We start from the raw sequence: 25,123 nt of genomic DNA, 5'->3' as shown, positions 1-25,123 counted from the left end.
CTGATGCTGCTCAGTCCCACAATAGTTTCAACATTTTCACTATGTTTACAGCCTCACAGCATTAAAAATAAACAGTTAAAACAAGTCTGAAAGAGTTTCCCTGGATTTCTCTTTAATAGGGAATAAAGTACATTTGTCTATCTGTCCGTCTGTCTGTCAGATCTTTTAATAATGCAGTCAGCAGAAGAGGGAGACGTCACCCCCATAGATCTACAAAATGAAGGATTCCAAGAGAAACTAATAAAAAAGGAGGAGGAAGAAGATGGAAGTTACTTCTGTAAGTAAATGTGGAGCAATTTGCCATGTTAGTACAGTACAGTGTGGTTAGTATAGTAGAAATAATAAGAGAATGTGGATAGTGGGATTAGAACCTGTACTGTACCGTACTGTCCTGTGTAGAAGTGCTGATACTTCCAGTCTGGATTAAATCTAAGTAGTATTTATTTGTGGTAACTAAACCCACAACCTTCAGTTTCCTCCAGTTGTTGAGTTTCTTCTTCACATATTGATGAATTTCAGATGAAGGATCTTTAATCCCTGTGGAACACGTCACCTCTGAGGAACACCTCACCCCAGAGGACCAACAGTGTGGAGGTTTCCAGATGAAGCCTGTGAAGAAGGAAGAACCTGAAGATAAAGATGAACTCAGTAAGATATTTTTTATCTTGAGTAAAATAAGATTTGGATTGAATAGAATCAGAGGAACCTGGGATGAAGCATCATACAGTGAAAGCTTGTATTGTGCTCATGCAGATCAGTGTGAGCAGGAAATGATGAATGCAGGATGAATCACGTTACAGGACTTTAATATCAGATCTCAGTTTAACAATTACTAACAGTATTTATTATTTATAATGTTATACATGTATTTAATTATAATGTTATAAATGTATTTGATTATTTATAATGTTATAAGTGTATTTGATTATTTATAATGTTATAAATGTATATGATTATTTATAATGTTATAAATGTATTTGATTATTTATAATGTTATAAATGTATTTGATTATTTATAATGTTATAAATGTATTTGATTATTTATAATGTTATAAATGTATTTATTATTTATAATGTTATAAATGTATTTATTATTTATAATGTTATAAATGTATTTGATTATTTATAATGTTATAAATGTATTTGATTATTTATAATGTTATAAATGTATTTGATTATTTATAATGTTATAAATGTATTTGATTATTTATAATGTTATAAATGTATTTGATTATTTATAATGTTATAAATGTATTTGATTATTTATATTGTTATAAATGTATTTATTATTTATAATGTTATAAATGTGTTTTATTATTTATAATGTTATAAATGTATTTGATTATTTATATTGTTATAAATGTATTTATTATTTATAATGTTATAAATGTATTTGATTATTTATAATGTTACAAATGTATTTGATTATTAAAATCTTATAAATGTATTTGATTATTTATAATGTTATAAATGTATTTAATTATTTATAATGTTATAAATGTATTTGATTATTTATAATGTTACAAATGTATTTGATTATTAAAATGTTATAAATGTATTTGATTATTTATAATGTTATAAATGTATTTAATTATTTATAATGTTATAAATGTATTTATTATTTATAATGTTATAAATGTATTTATTATTTATAATGTTATAAATGTATTTGATTATTTATAATGTTATAAATGTATTTGATTATTTATAATGTTATAAATGTATTTAATTATTTATAATGTTATAAATGTATTTATTATTTATAATGTTATAAATGTATTTATTATTTATAATGTTATAAATGTATTTGATTATTTATAATGTTATAAATGTATTTGATTATTTATAATGTTATAAATGTATTTGATTATTTATAGTGTTATAAATGTGTTTGATTATTTATAATGTTATAAATGTATTTAATTATTTATAATGTTATAAATGTATTTGATTATTTATAATGTTATAAATGTATTTGATTATTTATAATGTTATAAATGTATTTGATTATTTATAATGTTATAAATGTATTTGATTATTTATAATGTTATAAATGTATTTGATTATTTATCATGTTATAAATGTATTTGATTATTTATAATGTTATAAATGTATTTATTATTTATAATGTTATAAATGTATTTGATTATTTATAATGTTATAAATGTATTTGATTATTTTCTGCTTCAGAACTGAACAAGGATTTCTGCTGCTCCTCATGTCCACGTTCCTCTACAACCCAAAATCAGCTCCACAATCACATCAAGAGCTGCAACCATGATAAATATGAGACTCTGGTGAAGATTAAGACTGAACATGAGGATCTGACGCCCACCAGAAGCTCCAGTAATCAGCAAACGTCCTCTGGTACTGTCAGCATTAACACCTCTCTCAGTCCCACACAGGAAGAAGGAAACGTCTGCTCACAGTGTGGGAAGAGCTTCAGGTTCCTGAGTTTTCTCAAAATACACCAGCGCATCCACACTGGAGAGAAACCGTATCAGTGCTCACAGTGTGGAAAGAGTTTTATTACACAGAGTGATCTAAAAAAACACCAGCGCATTCACACTGGAGAAAAACCGTATTTCTGCTCACAGTGTGGGAAGCGTTTTAATGCACAGAGTAAGCTCAAAATACATCAGCGCATTCACACTGGAGAGAAACCGTATCAGTGCTCACAGTGTGGAAAGAGTTTTAATACAAAGTGTGAGCTCAAAATACACCAGCGCATTCACAGTGGACAGAAACCGTATCAGTGCTCACAGTGTGGAAAGAGTTTTAATCAACAGGGTCATCTCAAAACACACCAGCGCATTCACAGTGGAGAGAAACCGTATCAGTGCTCACAGTGTGGGAAGGGTTTTAATACAAAGAGTGATCTGAAAAAACACCAGCACATTCACACTGGAGAGAAACCGTATCAGTGCTCACAGTGCGGAAAAAGTTTTAATCAACAGAGTCATATCAAAATCCACCAGCGCATTCACACTGGAGAGAAACCGTATCAGTGCTCACAATGTGGTAGGGGTTTTAATACAAAGAATGATCTCATAACCCACCAGCGCATTCACACCGGAGAGAAACCATATCAGTGCTCACAGTGTGGAAAGAGTTTTAATACAAAGAGTGAGGTTAAAATACACCAGCGCATTCACACTGGAGAGAAACCGTATCAGTGCTCACAGTGTGGGAAGAGTTTTATTCAACTGAGTCATCTCAAAATCCACCAGCGCATTCACACTGGAGAGAAACCGTATCAGTGCTCACAGTGTGGGAAGAGTTTTAATCAACAGAGTCATTTCAAAATCCACCAGCGCATTCACACAGGAGAGAAACCGTATCAGTGCTCACATTGTGGGAAGAGTTTTAATCAACAGAGTGCTTTCAAAACACACCAGAGCATTCACACTGGAGAGAAACCGTATCAGTGCTCACATTGTGGAAAGAGCTTTAATCAACAAAGTGCTCTCAAAACACACCAGCGCATTCACACTGGAGAGAAACCATATCAGTGCTCACATTGTGGAAAGAGCTTTAATCAACAGAGTGCTCTCAAAACACACCAGCACATTCACACTGGAGAGAAACATTAGCTGCATCCAGAATCGCATACTAACAGAGTCTGTACTAGATTGGAGGAAGTACGCAGCGCATGCAGTACAGAAGTGTGCAGTATGCACACAACACTAGGGGTGGGCGATATGGCCTTTAAAAAATATCACGATATCTTTGCGATAACGATATTCACTCGGGATACATACAGTGTATCACAAAAGTGAGTACACCCCTCACATTTCTGCAAATATTTTATTATATCTTTTCATGGGACAACACTATAGAAATAAAACTTGGATATAACTTAGAGTAGTCAGTGTACAACTTGTATAGCAGTGTAGATTTACTGTCTTCTGAAAATAACTCAACACACAGCCATTAATGTCTAAATGGCTGGCAACATAAGTGAGTACACCCCACAGTGAACATGTCCAAATTGTGCCCAAAGTGTCAATATTTTGTGTGACCACCATTATTATCCAGCACTGCCTTAACCCTCCTGGGCATGGAATTCACCAGAGCTGCACAGGTTGCTACTGGAATCCTCTTCCACTCCTCCATGATGACATCACGGAGCTGGTGGATGTTAGACACCTTGAACTCCTCCACCTTCCACTTGAGGATGCGCCACAGGTGCTCAATTGGGTTTAGTCCATCACCTTTACCTTCAGCTTCCTCAGCAAGGCAGTTGTCATCTTGGAGGTTGTGTTTGGGGTCGTTATCCTGTTGGAAAACTGCCATGAGGCCCAGTTTTCGAAGGGAGGGGATCATGCTCTGTTTCAGAATGTCACAGTACATGTTGGAATTCATGTTTCCCTCAATGAACTGCAGCTCCCCAGTGCCAGCAACACTCATGCAGCCCAAGACCATGATGCTACCACCACCATGCTTGACTGTAGGCAAGATACAGTTGTCTTGGTACTTCTCACCAGGGCGCCGCCACACATGCTGGACACCATCTGAGCCAAACAAGTTTATCTTGGTCTCGTCAGACCACAGGGCATTCCAGTAATCCATGTTCTTGGACTGCTTGTCTTCAGCAAACTGTTTGCTGGCTTTCTTGTGCGTCAGCTTCCTTCTGGGATGACGACCATGCAGACCGAGTTGATGCAGTGTGCGGCGTATGGTCTGAGCACTGACAGGCTGACCTCCCACGTCTTCAACCTCTGCAGCAATGCTGGCAGCACTCATGTGTCTATTTTTTAAAGCCAACCTCTGGATACGACGCCGAACACGTGGACTCAACTTCTTTGGTCGACCCTGGCGAAGCCTGTTCCGAGTGGAACCTGTCCTGGAAAACCGCTGTATGACCTTGGCCACCATGCTGAAGCTCAGTTTCAGGGTGTTAGCAATCTTCTTATAGCCCAGGCCATCTTTGTGGAGAGCAACAATTCTATTTCTCACATCCTCAGAGAGTTCTTTGCCATGAGGTGCCATGTTGAATATCCAGTGGCCAGTATGAGAGAATTGTACCCAAACACCAAATTTAACATCCCTGCTCCCCATTTACACCTGGGACCTTGACACATGACACCAGAGAGGGACAACGACACATTTGGGCACAATTTGGACATGTTCACTGTGGGGTGTACTCACTTATGTTGCCAGCCATTTAGACATTAATGGCTGTGTGTTGAGTTATTTTCAGAAGACAGTAAATCTACACTGCTATACAAGTTGTACACTGACTACTCTAAGTTATATCCAAGTTTTATTTCTATAGTGTTGTCCCATGAAAAGATATAATCAAATATTTGCAAAAATGTGAGGGGTGTACTCACTTTTGTGATACACTGTAAGAACACACTTGTTTTGCAGACACTCAGGAAATTTAAGGTACAAATGTTACTAAATGTCCATTAAATTAAGCATCACTTCCAGTAGGGCTGAGCGATATGGTTAAAAACTCATATTCCCATATAAATGTACGATATAATGTAAACTTAAAGTACACCGCATTCCTAATTATTATGCAAATTGGATTTAAGTGTCATAAAGATTACATTTTTTGTTTCTCAATTCAGCTCATGGATGGTATTGTGTCTCATTTCTCTTTGGATCACTGAAATCAATCTTAGACACCTGTGATAATTAGTTTGCCATTTAAAGGAAAACGACTTAAGAAGGCTGTTCCACATTATTAAGCAGGCCACAGGTTTCAAGCAATATGGGAAAGAAAAAGGATCTCTCTGCTGCCGAAAAGCGTCAGATAGTGCAATGCCTTGGACAAGGTATGAAAACATTTGATATTTCACGAAAACTTAAGCCTGATCTTCATACTGTGAAGAGATTAGTGGCTGATTCAGAGCACAGACGGGTTCGTGCAGATAAAGGCAGAATGAGGAAGGTTTCTGCCAGACAAATTCATCGGATTAAGAGAGCAGCTGCTAAAATGCCATTACAAACCAGCTAACAGGTATTTGAAGCTGCTGGTGCCTCTGGAGTCCAGCGAACCTCAAGGTGTAGGATCCTCCAGAGGCTTGCAGTTGTGCATAAACCTACTATTCGGCCACCCCTTACCAGTGCTCACAAGCAGAAACGGTTGCAGTGGGCCCAGACATACATGATGAGTACCGTGCAACCCTGGATGGTCCAGATGGATGGAATAGTGGATGGTCACCATGTCCCAACAAGGCTGCGATGTCAGCAAGGAGGTGAAGGGCCTTCAGGGTTCCTGAAGGTGTGAAAATGACCTTGGCAAAGTATATAGAGTTTCTGACTGACCACTGGTACAAAAAGAAGAACCCGCCCTTCGGCAGCAAAATCATCTTCATGCATGACAAATCTCATGCTGCAAAGATTACCTCTGTGTCATTGGCTGCTATGGGCATAAAATGAAAGAAACTCGTGGTGTGGCCACCATCCTCCCTGACCTTAACCCTATTGAGAACCTTTGGAGTATCCTCAAGCAAAAGATCTATTATGGTGGGAGGCAGTTCACATAAAAACAGCAGCTCTTCGAGGCTATTCTGACATCCTGCAAAGAAACTCAAGCAGAAACTCTCCAAAAACTCACAAGTTCAATGGATGCAAGAATTGTGAAGGTGATATGAAAGAAGGGGTTCTATGTTAACATGTAACTTGGCCTGTTAGGATGTTTTTGATTGAAATATCTTTTGATTTCAGTGAATGCTGCCAATTCAACAAATGACCATTTTCAGTTCTTTACAACCTATGAAATGTTTTGAAACTCTGTTGTGCAAAATAATTTGGAACAGTGATTTTTTTTTTTTTTTGAAGAATATACTGTTATCAATGGGAGGTTTGTTCAATAAAATTCGATTTATACTCTATAACGGTTGATGACTTAAAAATTAGCAGTGACCGACACTCCTTGTACTCACGCGGATGCTTTTGCTTTAGGTGCTGAAGTAAATGTGATGTTGCCACTGTTTGTCGTGATTGTATTTACAGTCGTTTGTTTGGAGTCTGACCTTCTGTATCCGAAAAACTTCCACACCAGTGATGTAGCTCACCTATTAGGGACTAGTTCATACTCAGTGCTCAGCGCCCTGGTGCGCCTGCCACCTACACCCCCGCCCCCACTGTAGTTACGCCCCTGTGCAACACGTATAACATCCTGTCAACCCACATCGTTAACTATGTTAAAGCGTTTATACAGTCCATCGTGATCTATTTAAGGTCCGTATACTTTCGGTCATTCGTTTTTCACTTCAAATCCCAAAGTTAAAAAAACAGGAACACGGGGCGTTATTCGTATTTTATTTCAAGTTCAAAAATCAAATAACAAACAAGCAGAAATTGAAAAACGGCTCGTATTTTAATTTTACGAAATCAACTTTTTTAATCAGTTCAACTGATAAAATAATAAAAATGTTACGCCGCGCCCCCTGTTCTGACTTGTGTCTGCCGTAGTTTTTCCTGCCCTTGTAATTCACATAAGAACTACTGTACTTTTTCTTTAAAAAAATAAAGGTTATTGTAAGAAAAAGAATGATGTTTTCTAATGTCTGACCTGTCATGTAATGTGCATTACAAATATATTGTCTGGCCCTTTAAGAATGTTAAGTGTACTATGCTAGGGCATAGGGAGCAAGTGTGTAGGGAAGATATCAGAAATGATCGATTTCGGTTGTGCTTATGTTCACTTGTGTGACATAAGTAGCGTTCTGCTTCCTGCACTTTTAAGAAATGCAAATTACCACAGAGACACATTGTGGCACAAACAGCCCAATAAAAATCGTTTGATTACAATTTTTAATCTCGAAACTTTGAAATTACAGATGGCTGTCTGAAGGGTGGACCCCATGTATACACTTTTTACAAACTGTTGACTGTTGTAGTTTTGAACTGATTGATCTGATTTTAAAGTAAACTGCTATCAACAAGTTGAGTTGTTTGTAGTGAACTGATTACCCCTCCCCCACTGAGGTGATGTTAAGCTGCGTCTGAAATCTCATACTTACAGAGTCTGTACTAGATTGGAGGAAGTACGCACCGCTCAGCCGGTAAAGAAGTGCGCGGCGCTTTCAGTACAGAAGTGTGCAGTATGCACACAAACAACCCTACGTACTACGTCCACCATCTTACCAACGTCAAGTGATGACCTGAGGACGTGATGATGTAATATCACCATAGTTACATTAAAAGCTCATTACAAGCCCCACTCATGGATATTTATCGTCTTTTTGCGCTAATTATAACGTTATTTAGGGTTGTATACAATAACAACATTTTTCTTTTGTTTATCTTACAAAATTTGTGAATAAGTGCCGGTGCTGACTTGCCACTAATTTCAGTCCAGACAGAGTGGGTTTGACAGTGGTGTTTAGGGCAGCTGAAACATCAAAACTTTACATTCAGGTGTAGCTTTCATCAGTCTCTACATGCTCTTCACCACTGTGCTGGTGTTCTCCTGAGCAGATCAGGCTTATCATCGTGTTCGTGTCTACCAGCGCCTCCGCAGATGTACCTTTGAACCGACATAGCACTTTAAGCTTGCCTGGTTTTTTACAATGGTGGAATAACACCCATGCTCATATGGCCTCATTTTCTCAGCTTCACTTTTACTGCAGCTTTTTCTGATTTGGTGGCATGATCAGTAAAGATGGTGTCTAATTCTTCAGTGCAGTGCGGTGCTGGAACATGCTGGAGTTACCCAGGTGAAATTGCTGTGGCAGGCAGGTCACAGTTGTTTAAAGTGGAAAGTTGTATTAAGTTCTCCAGCACCAGGCTTTCCTTAACTGCAGTTGGGAATTTCTGTGACATGTAGCCCCAGTTTCTCACCTCACCATCATTTTCTGTGGTGGGGTTGGTGTCGCAGGTTAGCTGGCCTCGGGTGCTTCCTGAAATTCAGCTTCAAAGATTTTTGGTAAGGGCCACCCATGTTAGACTATTCTATAGGTTCAGGTCCCTCCATGGCACCGGTGATCTGTACTACCTTCACTGTCTTACTTTAACCCACTGTGGTGGCTTGCATTGCATCTTGGGAATCTGTGCTGGTTCAGAGTAGACAGCAAAAGCTGTAAATGATGTGTGTCCTTTATCACTATTAAAGGGGCAGTTGTAGCCTAGCCTAGTTGTAGCCCAGCGGTTAAGGTACTGGACTAGTAATTAAACGGTCGCTTGTTCAAACCCCACCACTGCCAGGTGGCCAATGTTGGGCCCTTGAGCAAGGCCCTTGACCCTCAATTGCTCAGACAACATAGTGTCACAATACTGTAAGTCGCTTTGAAGTTACTGTTGTAGTACCACCAAATTGGATGTGGTTTAAAGAAACTCCAGTGTCCTGCACAGAGCCCTGACCTTAGCTCCACTCAACAGCTCTGAGATGAACCGGAACACCGACTGAGGCTTTTTTTTTTTTTACAATGCATCGGTGCCCAGCCATACAAATGCTTTTTTACTGAGTTCCCACAGACACACTTCAAAGTCTCTTAAGAAGCTTCTCAGAAAAACGACTAGCTAAAAAGATCACACAGAGGTCACTGTGTTAATACCGTTTGTTTTTACATTTATTTTGCTTTCTGTTTACAGTATTTGTCATTATTTTGCAGTATTTCATTTATAATTAATTAATTAATTAAAGTTGGAAGTGTGTGTGGAAGTTGTACACACAAGAAACGACAACAATATAATAGTGTTAATTAGTGTTAATCTTAATAATATGTTGTGTGGCATTTAAAAACTTCCACACACACTTTATACACACACACACACACTTTTTCTCCGGTTGACCTACCCTGTGGGGGGACCTGAGGCCATTTCAATGAAACTTTGTCAGATGACGTATATTAAGGCTTTCTATTGGTTGAAATGATTGTGCCTGTGTTGACTTTGATTCAGGTTTGCTGGTTTGGTGTGCAATTAGGTGGCAGTCCCCACCAGGATATATAAACAAGTACACATTATACTCACATGTAATACACACACCTTATACACACGTAACACAGACACGTAATACACACATGTAATACACACACAGAGTGTGTCATGGTATGGGGGTGTACCAGTACCAGGGTCTGTCATGGTATGGGGGTATGTCAGTACCAGGGTGTGTCATGGTATGGGGTGTGTCAGTACCAGGGTGTGTCAGTACCAGGGTGTGTCATGGTATGGGGTGTGTCAGTACCAGGGTGTGTCAGTACCAGGGTGTGTCATGGTATGGGGGTGTACCAGTACCAGGGTGTGTCATGGTATGGGGGTATGTCAGTACCAGGGTGTGTCATGGTATGGGTTGTGTCAATACCAGTACCAGGGTGTGTCAGTACCAGTACCAGGGTGTGTCATGGTATGGGGTGTGTCAGTACCAGGGTGTGTCATGGTATGGGGGTGTGTCAGTACCTGGGTGTGTCATGGTATGAGGGTGTGTCAGTACCATGGTGTGTCATGGTATGGGTTGTGTCAGTACCAGTACCAGGGTGTGTCAGTACCAGTACCAGGGTGTGTCATGGTATGGGTTGTGTCAGTACCAGTACCAGGGTGTGTCATGTTATGGGGTGTGTCAGTACCAGTACCAGGGTGTGTCATGGTATGGGGGTGTGTCAGTACCAGGGTGTGTCATGGTATGGGTTGTGTCAGTACCAGGGTGTGTCATGTTATGGGGTGTGTCATGTTCTGGGGTGTGTCAGTACCAGTACCAGGGTGTGTCATGGTATGGGTTGTGTCAGTACCAGTACCAGGGTGTTTCATGGTATGGGGGTGTGTCAGTACCCGGGTGTGTCATGGTATGAGGGTGTGTCAGTACCAGGGTGTGTCATGGTATGGGGGTGTGTCAGTACCAGGGTGTGTCATGGTATGGGTTGTGTCAGTACCAGTACCAGGGTGTGTCATGGTATGGGGGTGTGTCAGTACCCGGGTGTGTCATGGTATGGGGGTGTGTCAGTACCCGGGTGTGTCATGGTATGAGGGTGTGTAAGTACCAGTACCAGGGTGTGTCATGGTATGGGGTATGTCAGTACCCGGGTGTGTCATGGTATGGGTTGTGTCAGTACCCGGGTGTGTCATGGTATGGGTTGTGTCAGTACCAGGGTGTGTCATGGTATGGGGGGGTGTCAGTACCCGGGTGTGTCATGGTATGGGGTGTGTCAGTACCACTACTAGGGTGTATCATGGTATGGGGGTGTGTCAGTACCAGGGTGTGTCATGGTATGGGGGTGTGTCAGTACCCGGGTGTATCATGGTATGGGGGTGTGTCAGTACCAGTACCAGGGTGTATCATGGTATGGGGGTGTGTCAGTACCAGTACCCGGGTGTGTCATGGTATGGGGGTGTGTCAGTACCCGGGTGTGTCATGGTATGGGGTGTGTCAGTACCACTACTAGGGTGTATCATGGTATGGGGGTGTGTCAGTACCAGGGTGTGTCATGGTATGGGGGTGTGTCAGTACCCGGGTGTATCATGGTATGGGGGTGTGTCAGTACCAGGGTGTGTCATGGTATGGGGGTGTGTCAGTACCAGGGTGTGTCATGGTATGGGGAGTGTCAGTACCAGGATGTGTCATGGTATGGGGGTGTACCAGTACCAGGGTGTGTCATGGTATGGGTTGTGTCAGTACCAGGGTGTGTCATGGTATGGGGGTGTGTCAGTACCAGTACCAGGGTGTGTCATGGTATGGGGGTGTGTCAGTACCCGGGTGTGTCATGGTATGAGGGTGTGTCAGTACCAGGGTGTGTCATGGTATGGGTTGTGTCATTACCAGTACCAGGGTGTGTCATGTTATGGGGTGTGTCAGTACCAGTACCAGGGTGTGTCATGGTATGGGTTGTGTCAGTACCAGTACCAGGGTGTGTCATGGTATGGGTTGTGTCAGTACCAGGGTGTGTCATGTTATGGGGTGTGTCAGTACCAGTACCAGGGTGTGTCATGGTATGGGTTGTGTCAGTACCAGTACCAGGGTGTGTCATGGTATGGGGGTGTGTCAGTACCCGGGTGTGTCATGGTATGAGGGTGTGTCAGTTCCAGGGTGTGTCATGGTATGGGTTGTGTCAGTACCAGTACCAGGGTGTGTCATGGTATGGGTTGTGTCAGTACCCGGGTGTGTCATGGTATGGGTTGTGTCAGTACCAGGGTGTGTCATGGTATGGGTTGTGTCAGTACCAGGGTGTGTCATGGTATGGGGTATGTCAGTACCAGGGTGTGTCATGGTATGGGTTGTGTCAGTACCCGGGTGTGTCTTGGTATGGGTTGTGTCAGTACCAGTACCCAGGGGTGTCATGGTATGGGGGTGTGTCAGTACCCGGGTGTGTCATGGTATGGGGTGTGTCAGTACCCGGGTGTATCATGGTATGGGGGTGTGTCAGTACCAGGGTGTGTCATGGTATGGGGCTGTGTCAGTACCAGTACCAGGGTGTATCATGGTATGGGGGTGTGTCAGTACCAGGGTGTGTCATGGTATGGGGGGGTGTCAGTACCAGTACCAGGGTGTGTCATGGTATGGGGGTGTGTCAGTACCAGTACCAGGGTGTGTCATGGTATGGGGGTGTGTCAGTACCAGGGTGTGTCATGGTATGGGGGTGTGTCAGTACCAGTGCCAGGGTGTGTCATGGTATGGGGGTGTGTCAGTACCAGGGTGTATCATGGTATGGGGGTGTGTCAGTACCAGCACCAGGGTGTATCATGGTATGGGGGTGTGTCATGGTATGCGGGTGTGTAAATACCAGTACCAGGGTGTGTCAGTACCAGGGTGTGTCATGGTATGGGGGTGTGTCAGTACCAGTACCAGGGTGTGTCAGTACCAGTACCAGGGTGTGTCATGGTATGGGGGTGTGTCAGTACCAGTACCAGGGTGTGTCATGGTATGGGGTTGTGTCAGTACCAGGGTGTGTCATGGTATGGGGGTGTGTCAGTACCAGGGTGTGTCATGGTTTGGGGTGTGTCAGTACCAGGGTGTGTCATGGTATGGGGGTGTGTCAGTACCAGTACCAGGGTGTGTCATGGTATGGGGTGTGATTCACTGTGTGGAATTAACAAACCACTCTGGACAGGTTGCCAGACACACCTAAACAAACACATACCTGTGTACCTTATACCTTATACCTAGGGTACCCCTTTACCCCCAGGACATGGGGAGAACATGCAAATTCCTCCCGGTAATCAAACCCAGGACCCTCCAGAAGCCGTCCCACAGTGGAAATCAAGTCAGTATATGTGCAGTCACATGAATCCAGTCATGCCCATATATGGTAAAGGTAAATTCACTCTGCTCCCTCGGAACGCTGTGACATCACAATGTGGACCTGTGCTCTTCAGGAGCAGCATTTAGATTTTCTCCTCATTTACGATGGCTGCTTCTCTGAGACAGAGGTTTCTGCGTGTGCTGTGTTGCGGGGCGCCTCCCCGGGCGTCCTCCGGGGGCGACCCGGGTCACGGGGGCGGTGCGGAGGCCGAGGAAGCGCTCCTGATGGAGGGGTTTCTGTTTAAGAGGACCAGGAGTGTGTTTAAAACCTGGAACAGGTCTGTACACTGATGCTTAGTCTATATATTAGGAATTATATATCTATACACTCAACATTATATATATACACTATTATATTTATACACTTAATATTATATACATAGACACACATTATATCTATAAACTCAATATTATATATATACACTCAATATTATATATATATATACACGATGTGTTTGATCTCTGCAGGCGGTGGTTCATCATACAGAACAATCAGCTTCTCTACAAGAAGAGGTTTAAGGTAGGTCACATGACTTCATATGATCCAAATCAGCTCTTTCCTGGACTCTGTGAAATACCCATAATGTACCGCGGCCGTACGCCCCTCATCATTCGGGCGCATTACAGCAGAAGTCGACTTCTGTGCCGGGCTGTGTCCCAAACCACCCCCGTCATGTTTACGTCTGGGATGATTTCACCGGCGTTTATATCATCAACTGTATAAATAAGAAGGTTTTATGTTCTATTCCCCCAGCGTGACTTCATGGTGCTGGCTGAAGACCTGCAGCGCTGTTCGGTCCAGAGCTGCGAGGACGCCGGGCGACGCTTCTGCTTCCGGGTGGTCACGCCCACAAGGTAAGTCCAGATCTATAATCACAGATAGATAGACAGATAGACAGATAATCAATAGACAGACAGACAGATGATCAATAGACAGACAGATAGATGATCAATAGACAGATAGATAGGCAGACAGACAGATAGATGATCAATAGACAGACAGACAGATAACCAATAGACAGACAGATGATCAATAGACAGACAGACAGATGATCAATAGATAGATAGATAGGCAGACAGACAGATAGATGATCAATAGACAGACAGACAGATAACCAATAGACAGACAGATGATCAATAGACAGACACAGATGATCAATAGACAGATAGACACATATTAGACATACAAATAGTCAGACAGACAAATAGACAGAGAGACAGCCAGATAGATGATCAATACACAGACAATAGATATATAGACAAGATAATTGATAGATAGACAGACAGACAGACAGATGACCAATAAACAGACAGACAGATAGATGCTAGATAGACAGATGGATAGACTGATAGACAAGAAGACAGATTATAGATAAATAGATACAGTGGGGCCAAAAAGTATTTAGTCAGCCACTGATTGTGCAAGTTCTCCTACTTAGAAAGATGAGAGAGGTCTGTAATTTTCATCATAGCTACACTTCAACTATGACAGACAAAATGAGAAAAAAAAATCCAGGAAATCACATTGTAGGATTTTTAAAGAATTTATTTGTAAATTATGGTGGAAAATAAGTATTTGGTCAAAAACAAACAAGCAAGATTTCTGGCTCGCACAGGCCTGTAACTTCTTCTTTAAGAAGCTCTTCTGTCCTCCACTCGTTACCTGTATTAATGGCACCTGTTTGACCTTGTTATCTGTATAAAATACACCTGTACACAGCCTCAAACAGTCAGACTCCAAACTCAACCATGGCCAAGACCAAAGAAAATTGTAGACCTGCACCAGGCTGGGAAGAGTGAATCTACAATAGGCAAGCAGGTTGGTGTGAATAAATCAACTGTGGGAGCAATTGTAAGAAAATGGAAGACATACAAGACCATTGATAATCTTCCTCGATCTGGGGCTCATCCCGTGGGGTCAAAATAATCATGAGAACGGTGAGCAAAAATGCCAGAACTACACGGAGGGACCTGATGAATGACCTGCAGAGAGCTGGGACCAAAGTAACAAAGGCTACCATCAGTAACACACTACGTCGAGAAGTACTCAAATCCTGCAGTTTCAGGCGTGTCCCCCTGCTTAAGCCAGTACATGTCCAGGCCCGTCTGAAGTTTGCCAGAGAGCATTTGGATGATCCAGAAGAGGATTGGGAGAATATCATGTGGTCAGATGAAACCAAAATGGAACTTTTTGGTAAAAACTCAACTCGTCGTGTTTGGAGGAAGCAGAATCCTGAGTTGCACCATACCTACTGTGAAGCATGGGGGTGGAAACATCATGCTTTGGGGCTGTTTTTCTGCAAAGGGGACAGGACGACTGATCCGTGTTAAGGGAAGAATGAACGGGGCCATGTATCGTGAGATTTTAAGCCAAAACCTCCTTCCATCAGTGAGAGCGTTGAAGATGGAATGTAGCTGGGTCTTCCAGCATGACAATGATCCCAAACACAGCGCTCGGGCAACGAAGGAGTGGCTCCGTAAAAAGCATTTCAAGGTCCTGAAGTGGCCTAGCCCGTCTCCAGACCTCAACCCCATAGAAAATTTGTGGAGGGAGTTTAAAGTCTGTGTTGCCCCAAAACATCACTGCTCTAGAGAAGATCTGCATGGAGGAATGGGCCAAAATAGCAGCTACAGTGTGTGCAAACCTGGTGAAGACTTACAGGAAACGTTTGGCCTCTGTCATTGCCAACAAAGGTTATGTTACAAAGTATTGAGTTGAACTTTTGTTATTGACCAAATACTTATTTTCCACCATAATTTACAAATAAATTCTTTAAAAATCCTACAATGTGATTTCCTGGATTTTTTTTTTCTCATTTTGTCTCTCATAGTTGAAGTGTAGCTATGATGAAAATTACAGACCTCTCTCATCTTTCTAAGTAGGAGAACCTGCACAATCAGTGGCTGAGTAAATACTATTTGGCCCCACTGTAATTGATAGACAGACAGACAGACAGACAAATATTAGCCAGACAAATAGATAGTCAGACAGACAGATAGATAGATAGACAGACAGCTAGATAGATGATCAATAGACAAACAGACAGATGTTCAATAAACAGACAGACAGATTCTAGATAGACATATGAATAGACAGATAGACAAGAAGATAATTGATAGACAGACAGATAGATTATCAAAAGACAGATCAATAGACAGACTATTTATCTATCTTTCTATCCATCTGTCTGTCTCAATGTCTGTCTATCTATCTGTTTATCTATCTACTCAATCTGTCTGTCTGTCTGCATCCTATATAATCTGTATCTATCACCGTGTGTGTACAGGAGCTGTACGTTCCAGGCCGACTGTGAGGCAGGTAGACGGGCGTGGATCAGCGCCATTCAGAACCTGACTGAGAGAAAAGAAGGAACAGTCAAGAGCGAGGTGAATTATCATCACCACTATACTCCGGGAGGGGAGGGGTTCGGTTCTCGGCTCTGTAACACCAGTTTAATGCGTCTGAATCAGGAGGAATCAGACGGGTACGAGGACGATTCGAAATCAGACTCCAGTAAGACGTTAGTGGACGGGGAGATTCAGTTGGAGGACTCAGACTCGAGCGAGCAGACAGACTCCCAGGGACCGCGGGCGTCTTCTAAAGCTCCAGGTAACCTTAACACCACCACATTCAAGTCCGACACTATTGAACTGTAGTGACTATGTAATTAACCCTTGGGCTTCATAGGTGGGATCAGTTCTGGAGAAGTCGTCTGCGATGCTCCCGAGAACAAGAGTGAGTATGCCGAACCTTTATTTGGACCCTTATTTTTGGTCTACATGAGCCCATGAAGCATCATTGGTGATACTTGTGTTGAAGATGCTGAAGGAGAACCTGCTGAGGAAGAACCTGCTGAAGGAGATCCCGGTGAAGGAGAAACCACTAAAGAAGAAACCACTAAAGGAGAAACCGGTGAAGGAGAACTCGGTGAAGGAGAACCTAGTGAAGGAAAAACCACTAAAGGAGAAACCGGTGAAGGAGAACCCGCTGAAGAAGAACCTGGTGAAGGAGAAACCGCTAAAGAAGAAACCACTAAAGGAGAAACCGGTGAAGGAGAACCCGGTGAAGGAGAACCCGGTGAAGGAAAAACCACTAAAGGAGAAACCGCTAAAGGAGAACCTGCTGAAGGAGAACCCGGTGAAGGAAAGACCGCTAAGGAAGAAACCACTAAAGGAGAAACCGGTGAAAGAGAACCCGCTAAAGGAGAACCTGCTGAAGGAGAAACCACCGATGGAGGACGTCAAGAGGAGGTGACGACCGACACGAACCCGAACAGCTTTGAGAGCCAATACACTGTTGGAGAGCTGCTGGGAAAGGGAGGCTGCGGTTCGGTCTACGAAGGCATCCATAAGGTGGACGGGAACCAGGTGAGTATCAGTTTGCTGTGTTGATCCTCCCCTTGGTCCTCCTATGGCTGCAGATACTTGTGACGACCTATCAGGACTCAGTGGGATGGATGGGATCTTCCAGCATGGCTAGAAGAGCATGACCCAGGCCCAGGCCCTCTAATTCCACAGACTTGAACCCACCTCGAATTGTCGTGTTGGCTCAATGGATCCTCCCCTGGGTCCTCCTATGTCTCCAGATACCTGCAACGACCTTCCAGGACCTTATTGGGTCACGGGGACTTCCGAGTACCACCCTGGCCCCCTGAATTCCCTTTGGTCCCAGACTTGAACCCAATTGAGCATCTATGGGACCTCCTTGATGGTCGTGTTGGCTCTACGGATCCTCCCCTGGATCCTCCTTTTGCTCCAGATACCTGTGACAACCTTCCAGGACCTTATAGGGTCACGGGGGCTTCCGAGTACCCTTCCCCCTGAATTCCCTTTGTTCCAATCTACAGATCCTCCCCAGGATCCTCCCTACAACCTACCGGGACATTATTCAGACAAACTGGGGATGCACACTAAGAAGATCTGAGTCCCTGATACCGGATACCACGGGATGCCTTTGGATGTCTCGTGGAGTCCACGTGTCGGTGGTCCGAGTTACTCCTGAAGAAGGTCTCATTTCGTGAGCTGGCTTCCCAGACTTGAACCCTAAGGAGCGCCTTGAGCAAATGCAGTCAGCACGGCTCCAGACACCCATGGCGACCTACTAGGACCTTATCGAGTCTCTCCCAACCCTTGTATTAAAAATCTACTAATGATCGTTTACTTGTGTGTGTTTAGGTTGCCATCAAATACGTGGTGAAGGATGAGGACCTCAGATTTACCAGGATTGTAAGTGACTTTACCTTTCAGATGAAGTAAATACCGTATAGACTGGATATACATTAAATCATTTGTTCTTGTCTCTTCTACCATCAGCCCGGCGAGACAGAGTTGCTCCCCGTCGAGGTGGCCCTGATGCGCATGGTGTCCAGGCCGCCCGCCAACCCGTACGTGCTGAAGCTCCTGGAGTGGTTCGACACGCCCGAGCGCTGCATCCTGATCCTGGAGCGGCCCGTCCCCTGCGTAGACCTCTACCAGCTGATGCGCAAGAAGGGTAGGCTGAGGATGCAGTTTGCCCGGCATGTAATGCGGCAGGTTGTCCTGGCGGTGCTCCACTGCCGGGATCGCGGTGTCTTGCACAGGGACATTAAGCGCCAGAATGTCCTTCTGAACACGGAGACGCTGGAGGTGAAGCTGATCGACTTCGGATGCGGCGACCTGTTGAGGGACACTCCGTACTACACATTTTCAGGTAACTGTGCACCAATGAGGGACGGGTACTTTGGTTTGGACTTTGGGTACTAGTTTGTCTTCTTTGTTCGTGTAGGCACGTGGGAATACTCACCACCCGAGTGGATAACCAAGCAGAAGTACTATGGCTGCCCTGCGACCGTCTGGAGTCTGGGCGTACTGCTGTTTGTCTTGGTTTGTGGACGCCTGCCATTTCGGTCTAGGAAGGAGATCACCAAAGGGCGTCTAGTGTTCAAACCTGGTGTGTCTAATGGTAAGGAAATATATACATTAAGACCTACAATTACAGACAGGTGAAGTGACTATCAAGGAGCGAATCGTGATGGATAGATGACTGGGTCTGAGCATCTCCAAATCTGCAGCTCTTGTGGGGTGGTCCAGGGAGGGTAGAGTGGTAAACCAGTGACAGGGTCATGGGCAGCCAAGGCTCGCTGATGCATGTGTGGCCCGATCCAGCAGAAGAGCTCCTGTAGCTCAAAGGTAGCAGCAGACCAGTAAGGATGCCCATGGTGACCCCTGTCCACGTCGCTCACCTGGGGGAACACATGGCACCAGGATGCACTATGGGAAGAAGTTCTGCCAACATTCTGCTGGGAAACTTTGGGTTGGGTCACTCTGACACGTAGCTCCTGACACGTAGCTCCTGACACGTAGCTCTGACACGTAGCATTTGAGGACCATGTCCACTCTTCCATGGATTCCCCAGATCTCGATTCAACCGAGCGTCCGTGGGATGTGCTGGACAAACGAGTCCGATCAATGGAGGCCACGTTATTAGGAAGGTGGTCATAATGTTATGCCTGATCGGTGTATCTTCTTCAGATCTAAACACCGTATAATTTAAATCTGCATTGTCGCACTCGCCAGCCTGCTGCCATCTGATCGAACAATGCCTCAAGAAGAAGCCCAGCAAGCGTCTCACCCTCGGGCAGATCCTCCTGCATGGGTGGTTTGATGAGTAACCGGAAGACTAGGTCCAGACGGTGTAGATCTTTACACTCATACTGGCGGCTGCAAAAAAGAGGGTAACACGGCAGAAAAACACGTATCAAATAATTCAAGTGATGTACGAATGATTTAATAACGTCTTGAGCGTTTCTCTCCTAGGATCTGCGCGTCTTCCAGCAAAGGTACGACCGGCTGATACAGATGCTGGAGAATCGTACTAATCGGATGTGGGCCAAAGTGGAGCTGGCGCAGATCGGGGTGAGTTTGACTCAGTCTGAAACTGGCACTATATTTACTACTATATGTGTCGACTGCCGGATGCCACCCATGCGGTTACCCATAGCGACTACGCCATCAGTCAGAACCACAGTCCTACCGTTCTAATAGAAAATCTATTTTCCTTTTACTCACAGATCCAGCACGTTAACTTTATAGACATCGTCTTTGAGCTGGTGCTGCTGGGAATTCTGGGAAGAGCGAGGGTGCATCAGATCATCTCAGTAAGAGAGTCTGTGCTCTATAGAGTCTAAAATTAATCTGTGCTGCCCTACAAGTGTAGTTAAACACACCATTGTTTAGTTGACGCAGTACCGGAGACGAAGGCTCTTTCTGGACCGGCTGATTGCTCTCATCTATTCGTGTGTTACGCCCAGATAGACTGAACGTGTTATTTATTCCATCTTCAGGTGTGTGTTCTTTACACCATGAATGATCTTGAATAGAACTGTCTGCTAGTAATCTGTTATTTCTTCTGTTTCTCTCTCAGACTGAGATGCTGAGCTTCCTGGATGAAATCTTCACTCTGGACGAGTCTTTGTATGCAGAACCTGAAGCCCTGGCTGCTGCACTGGAGACGCTTTTATGGCAGAGCCTCCAACGGTTTCATGAAAGGCTGGAAACAGAGGACATCTAAAGGCCAACCTTGATTAGAACCTTTATTTAACTGTCAGGGATGCATGTCTGGTGGTTGACGTGTTTTTAATGTTTGTTCACAGTTTGTGTACTTGTGGAGGTGCGTCAGGACCCAAGACATCGGCGACGTGTGAAGATACCACCGATGTGGAAGCATGTATTAGGATCTCTGAGAGACCTGCTGCCTTTAAGACGATGTCTTTACATCAGGACAACGCCCGGATGACTTTGTGGACCAGATCCAGATGTGTAAAAAGCTGATGTTCTGTAAAAATTTAATAAAGAAAGAAGAAACTGTGAGTCATTCATTCTCTAGCGTCTTTATTCTCCAAAATAAAAGATTTCCAATGATTTCACTGATTGCTATATAAAGTTGGGACGGAGGCAGAATAAGAGTAAAAGGTTTATAGAAGATTACAGTTACAGTTGCTCTCCATGCTGCTCTTTATTTTGAGGGAATTTGAGTTGTGAGATTTGGGAACAAACTGGGAACTGGAATGTGGACACAATACAGAGGAAGTAAAGGTGTCACAGACACTTAAGGAAAAGAAGCTCTACAAGGCAAAGAACCAATTCGCTCAGGGACCGAACAGTGACAACTCACCAATGGTGTGGCTTGAACCAGCAACCTTTTGATTGCTAGCCCAGTACCTTAACCACTAATACCAAGTTCACACTACACGACTGTGTTCAGATCTTTGTTCAGTTCACACTACACAGTGGACAGTGAGTGTAGAAACAAGTAGGTGGTTTTAATGTTATGGATGATCAGTGTAGTCTATTTAATCAGCTCCGCTTACCATATAGGAGCACTTTGTAGTTCTACAATTACTGACTGTAGTCCATCTATTTCTCTACCTGCTTTTACTCTGTTTTTCAATGGTCACATTGTTTAGGTGGTGGATCATTCTCAGAACTGCAGTGACACTGCAGTGACACTGACATGGTGTGTTAGTGTGGAACAATTTACAATAGTGTGAAAGAATAAAGAAAATGAAAAGTGAGTGAGGTAAAACTGATAATCAGGTAGTATAGAGTCTGTAGCGTTTACCTCAGCTGCTCCAGGACGCGTCTCAATTTGTTAATGCTTTGTGAAAGCCTTTATAAAATGCTGATGTGAGTTATTTCTCCTGTTAAAAAAATTAAATTGAATTAAAGTTTAGTGTAGAATTATGTACAAAGATCTACAGAGTCTAGATGAACTGGCCGGTTAGCTCAGTTGGTTAGAGCGTGGTGCTAATAACGCCAGGGTTTGATCCTCGTACGGGCCACACCCACTTTAACCATTAAAGGTAGCATGGTTGAGAGAGAGTCAGGTGAGCATGTGCTGAGTATCAGGACTTTCTAACCTGAGTAATTTAATCACTGAAAGTAAGAATACCACCCTGTTCTTCTGCCATCTTTAATTCTGGCTTCATTTCACCTAATGATCGTGGCATGACCTTTATAAATGCTTGCAATCAATTTTGTTAATGGCAAAAATAAATAAAAAGAGAACTGCTGTGTAATTTAGTGAATTCTTGCACTGCACATGGCAGAAGACTAAAAGAAATTGAGACCGTGTAGAATAAAAGTATTAGGAAAGTATGAGGTTAAAAGCATCAGCTTTTATTTATTCTTAAAAGAAAAATACATGAACCTCAGTCATCTCACATGAAGATCTGTTCTGCTCAACAACAGTAAAGCTCTCCATCGTTTCTGTGTGGCAGCACCATAACTGAAGGGCTGTCAGTGTATCAGGTATGTGGGTACATGCCCTGCCCATGAAGACCAGCCGGTTAACTCAGTTGGTTAGAGCGTGGTGCTAATAGCACCAAGGTCATGGGTTTGATCCCCATACGGGCCACTATCCCTTTTGCACTTAAACTAACAAGCAAGTGAGTCTTCTCTAACTAGCAGGTCCTATTGACCTGGGCTTCAAACGTTGTCTCTGACAAGTGTGAGATCTTTTTAATGCCCCTCTCATTCAAGTCAGAAACATGCCATTATTTCAATTTGCCAAACTTAATTAACCCTCTGTAAATGTTTGCAAGTCATGTGACTTTTGTGTCCAATGAAAAAGCAGTGCTTGTGTCTCTGTGGTGCAATCGGTTAGCGCGTTCGGCTGTTAACCGAAAGGTTGGTGGTTCGAGCCCACCCAGGGACGAGTGCCTTTTATTGCACAACCTGCCTGTTGATCAAACGGATATGAGACACAAGAACAATGTGTAGTCCCACAGAATAGTGGAAATAAGTAACTGAAAAACATCCAGTAAACAACAGTCCTACGAGCACAAAAAACCACCTGATAAGTCACCGGAGACCGGCTGTCCAAAGTGGAAGAACGTCCTTTTGGTTTCAGTAGATGTTAAATGAAGATACTCGCCCAACGTGGGGCTCGAAGCCACGACCTTGAGATTAAGAGTCTCATGCTCTACCGACTGAGCTAGCCGGGCTTAAGCAGTATGTCAGAACAGACAGCTCATCAGTCAGACCATCAGAGAGATGTAGGTTTAATAGTGTTATTTTAAATAAACAAAAATAAATGAAATAAAACAATTTTACTTTCAAAGAATGTGCACAGTGAAATACACTGAAAACCTCAAAAGGTCGTCCTAACATGAGTGTGTTTCAGTGCTGTTTAATACAAATAAATAAAATATATAAGCACTGCAGGACGGATCAGCTGCATTCATCTTCCCCTCTATCAGGACTGCCACCACCATGCTTCACATTAGGTGCAGCATTAGCCGGGTGCCTGGTCTCCACCAGACATAATGTGTTTCTCGTGGTCCGAGAGACCTCTAGGTGCATTTTAGCACCTAGTTCAAATGGTTGATCTTCTGGAAGGTTCTCACGTCTCCACAAGGATACGCCGGAGGTTCCTGCTCACCTCCCGGCCAGGCCAGACTTCTTCCATTTATGGATGTTGGTGGTCTGTACCCTTGCCCAGATCTATGCCTCTAAGGTCTGCAGACGATTCCTTTGACCCCATGGCCACTGTGGACTGTGGGACCTCGTATAAGCAGGTGTCTGCAATCCCCAATCGTATCCAATCAAACCAATTGACCACAGGTGGCCTCCAGTTAAATTGGAGATGCATCTCAAGCGGTATCATACCCGTCTTTTGGGTGTCCTATCAAAGTCTGTGCACACAGACGCCTAAAAACATGCTAATAACACACAGACAACGGTACAGTTCACGTCTTTATTGAACAATTTATTTATTTAATAAACAAAGAAGCTGCTGGTAACTGTAAGAAGAATCTCCTCATCTTCCGGATCGAGATGCTCGTTGACCTGCGGACTACCGTTACGCTATCGTGACGTCCTGGAGGTCCGGTGAGGTCCTGTGAGGTCCTGTGAATAGAGACTTAAACCTTGCATAGATATCAAACCTTCATCATCTCCTACTCACCCAGAAAGACCTCCCAGAGCTCTCGAACCTTCTTATTCCTGGAAAAAAGCTCAAATCTTAAAAGGTTTGATTGTTTTTACCGTTAGCAGAAGCCTTCAGAAACCTGTATGGTTAAAAGTCTGGACCTATTTTTTGGGTTACTCATGGAACCACACGTCAGTGTTCATTTTGACAGCAAATTTTGATTTAGTTTTAGTCATAGTCTTTTGACTAAAATGTAATTTAGTTTCAGTCATAATTTAGTCATCTGAATTGTTTTAGTTTTAGTCTAGTTTTAGTTTCAGTCGACTAAAATAGGGCTGGGCGATTTTGCCAAATAAAAAAATCTCTATTATTTTAAAATGATAACCGATTGTTGATTACGATTTAGTTTTTTTTTTGTTCTTGTATAATGCAATTGAAACAAGACTCAAATTTTTTTTTTTTTGCATTGTAATTTAAAAGACTGCAGAAGTGCAAAAATAGTAACAGCACCACCTATAATTATCCTTTCAAGGGACTCAAACTTATAACAAAAACAATATCACAATAATTAACAATAATTAAAACAAAATAGAAATCTTAATTATCTATATCCTTTATAAGAATATCTCACAAACAACTCTTATTTTAAATAATGTGCAGCAGAGCCTCCTTACATTAGGAAAAGAACTACAAAAAGTTCTTTACAGGTTTCTTAAAAGGAACACGAGCCTGTACTGTACTGTTTCCACCACTGAGTGAGTCTGTATCAGTAGCTACACTGGGGGGGCATCAAGTAATCACTCAGCTCAGCTTTGATTTTGTCCTCTTGTTATTGGGGGTGGATGGAGGGGGCACGGTCTGCTTCTAACTATATGGACTACAATTCCCATGCTCCCCCGGACTGTCACGTGACTCTCATGTCCCGGTCAGCCAATCCTGATCGCGCTCACCGTCTCCGGAGTTTTGATTCAGTTCAGAGGTGTTTGATTCAGTGAATCTTAATTAAACTCTTCTGTTTGTGT

The 25,123-nt window shown here is 43.1% G+C and overlaps 1 protein-coding gene, 2 non-coding genes and 1 pseudogene across 3 annotated transcripts; 3 read left to right on the top strand and 1 right to left on the bottom strand.

Annotated features, from left to right (window-relative positions):
• LOC134326286 (zinc finger protein 850-like) overlaps positions 1-25,123 on the top strand; it is a 226,344-nt pseudogene that overhangs the window by 178,141 nt on the left and 23,080 nt on the right.
• LOC134326379 (serine/threonine-protein kinase pim-2-like) lies at positions 18,054-21,040 on the top strand. The gene is made up of 8 exons (XM_063008542.1): positions 18,054-18,418; positions 18,506-18,881; positions 18,957-19,133; positions 19,748-19,905; positions 19,988-20,086; positions 20,242-20,328; positions 20,408-20,514; positions 20,595-21,040. The coding sequence occupies exons 2-4, from the start codon at positions 18,545-18,547 to the stop codon at positions 19,840-19,842; spliced, it is 609 nt and encodes a 202-aa protein (XP_062864612.1). The 5' UTR covers positions 18,054-18,418; positions 18,506-18,544; the 3' UTR covers positions 19,843-19,905; positions 19,988-20,086; positions 20,242-20,328; positions 20,408-20,514; positions 20,595-21,040.
• Positions 22,813-22,886, top strand: trnan-guu (transfer RNA asparagine (anticodon GUU)). Its single transcript has one exon. It is a non-coding gene; the product is annotated as a tRNA-Asn (tRNA).
• Positions 23,103-23,175, bottom strand: trnak-cuu (transfer RNA lysine (anticodon CUU)). The gene has a single exon. It is a non-coding gene; the product is annotated as a tRNA-Lys (tRNA).

This window comes from Trichomycterus rosablanca, chromosome 14, assembly GCF_030014385.1.
Source record: "Trichomycterus rosablanca isolate fTriRos1 chromosome 14, fTriRos1.hap1, whole genome shotgun sequence".
Classification (NCBI taxonomy): Eukaryota; Metazoa; Chordata; class Actinopteri; order Siluriformes; family Trichomycteridae; genus Trichomycterus; species Trichomycterus rosablanca.
The sequence above is the reverse complement of the archived record's forward strand: the minus strand, read 5'-3'. Positions and strand labels throughout refer to the sequence as shown.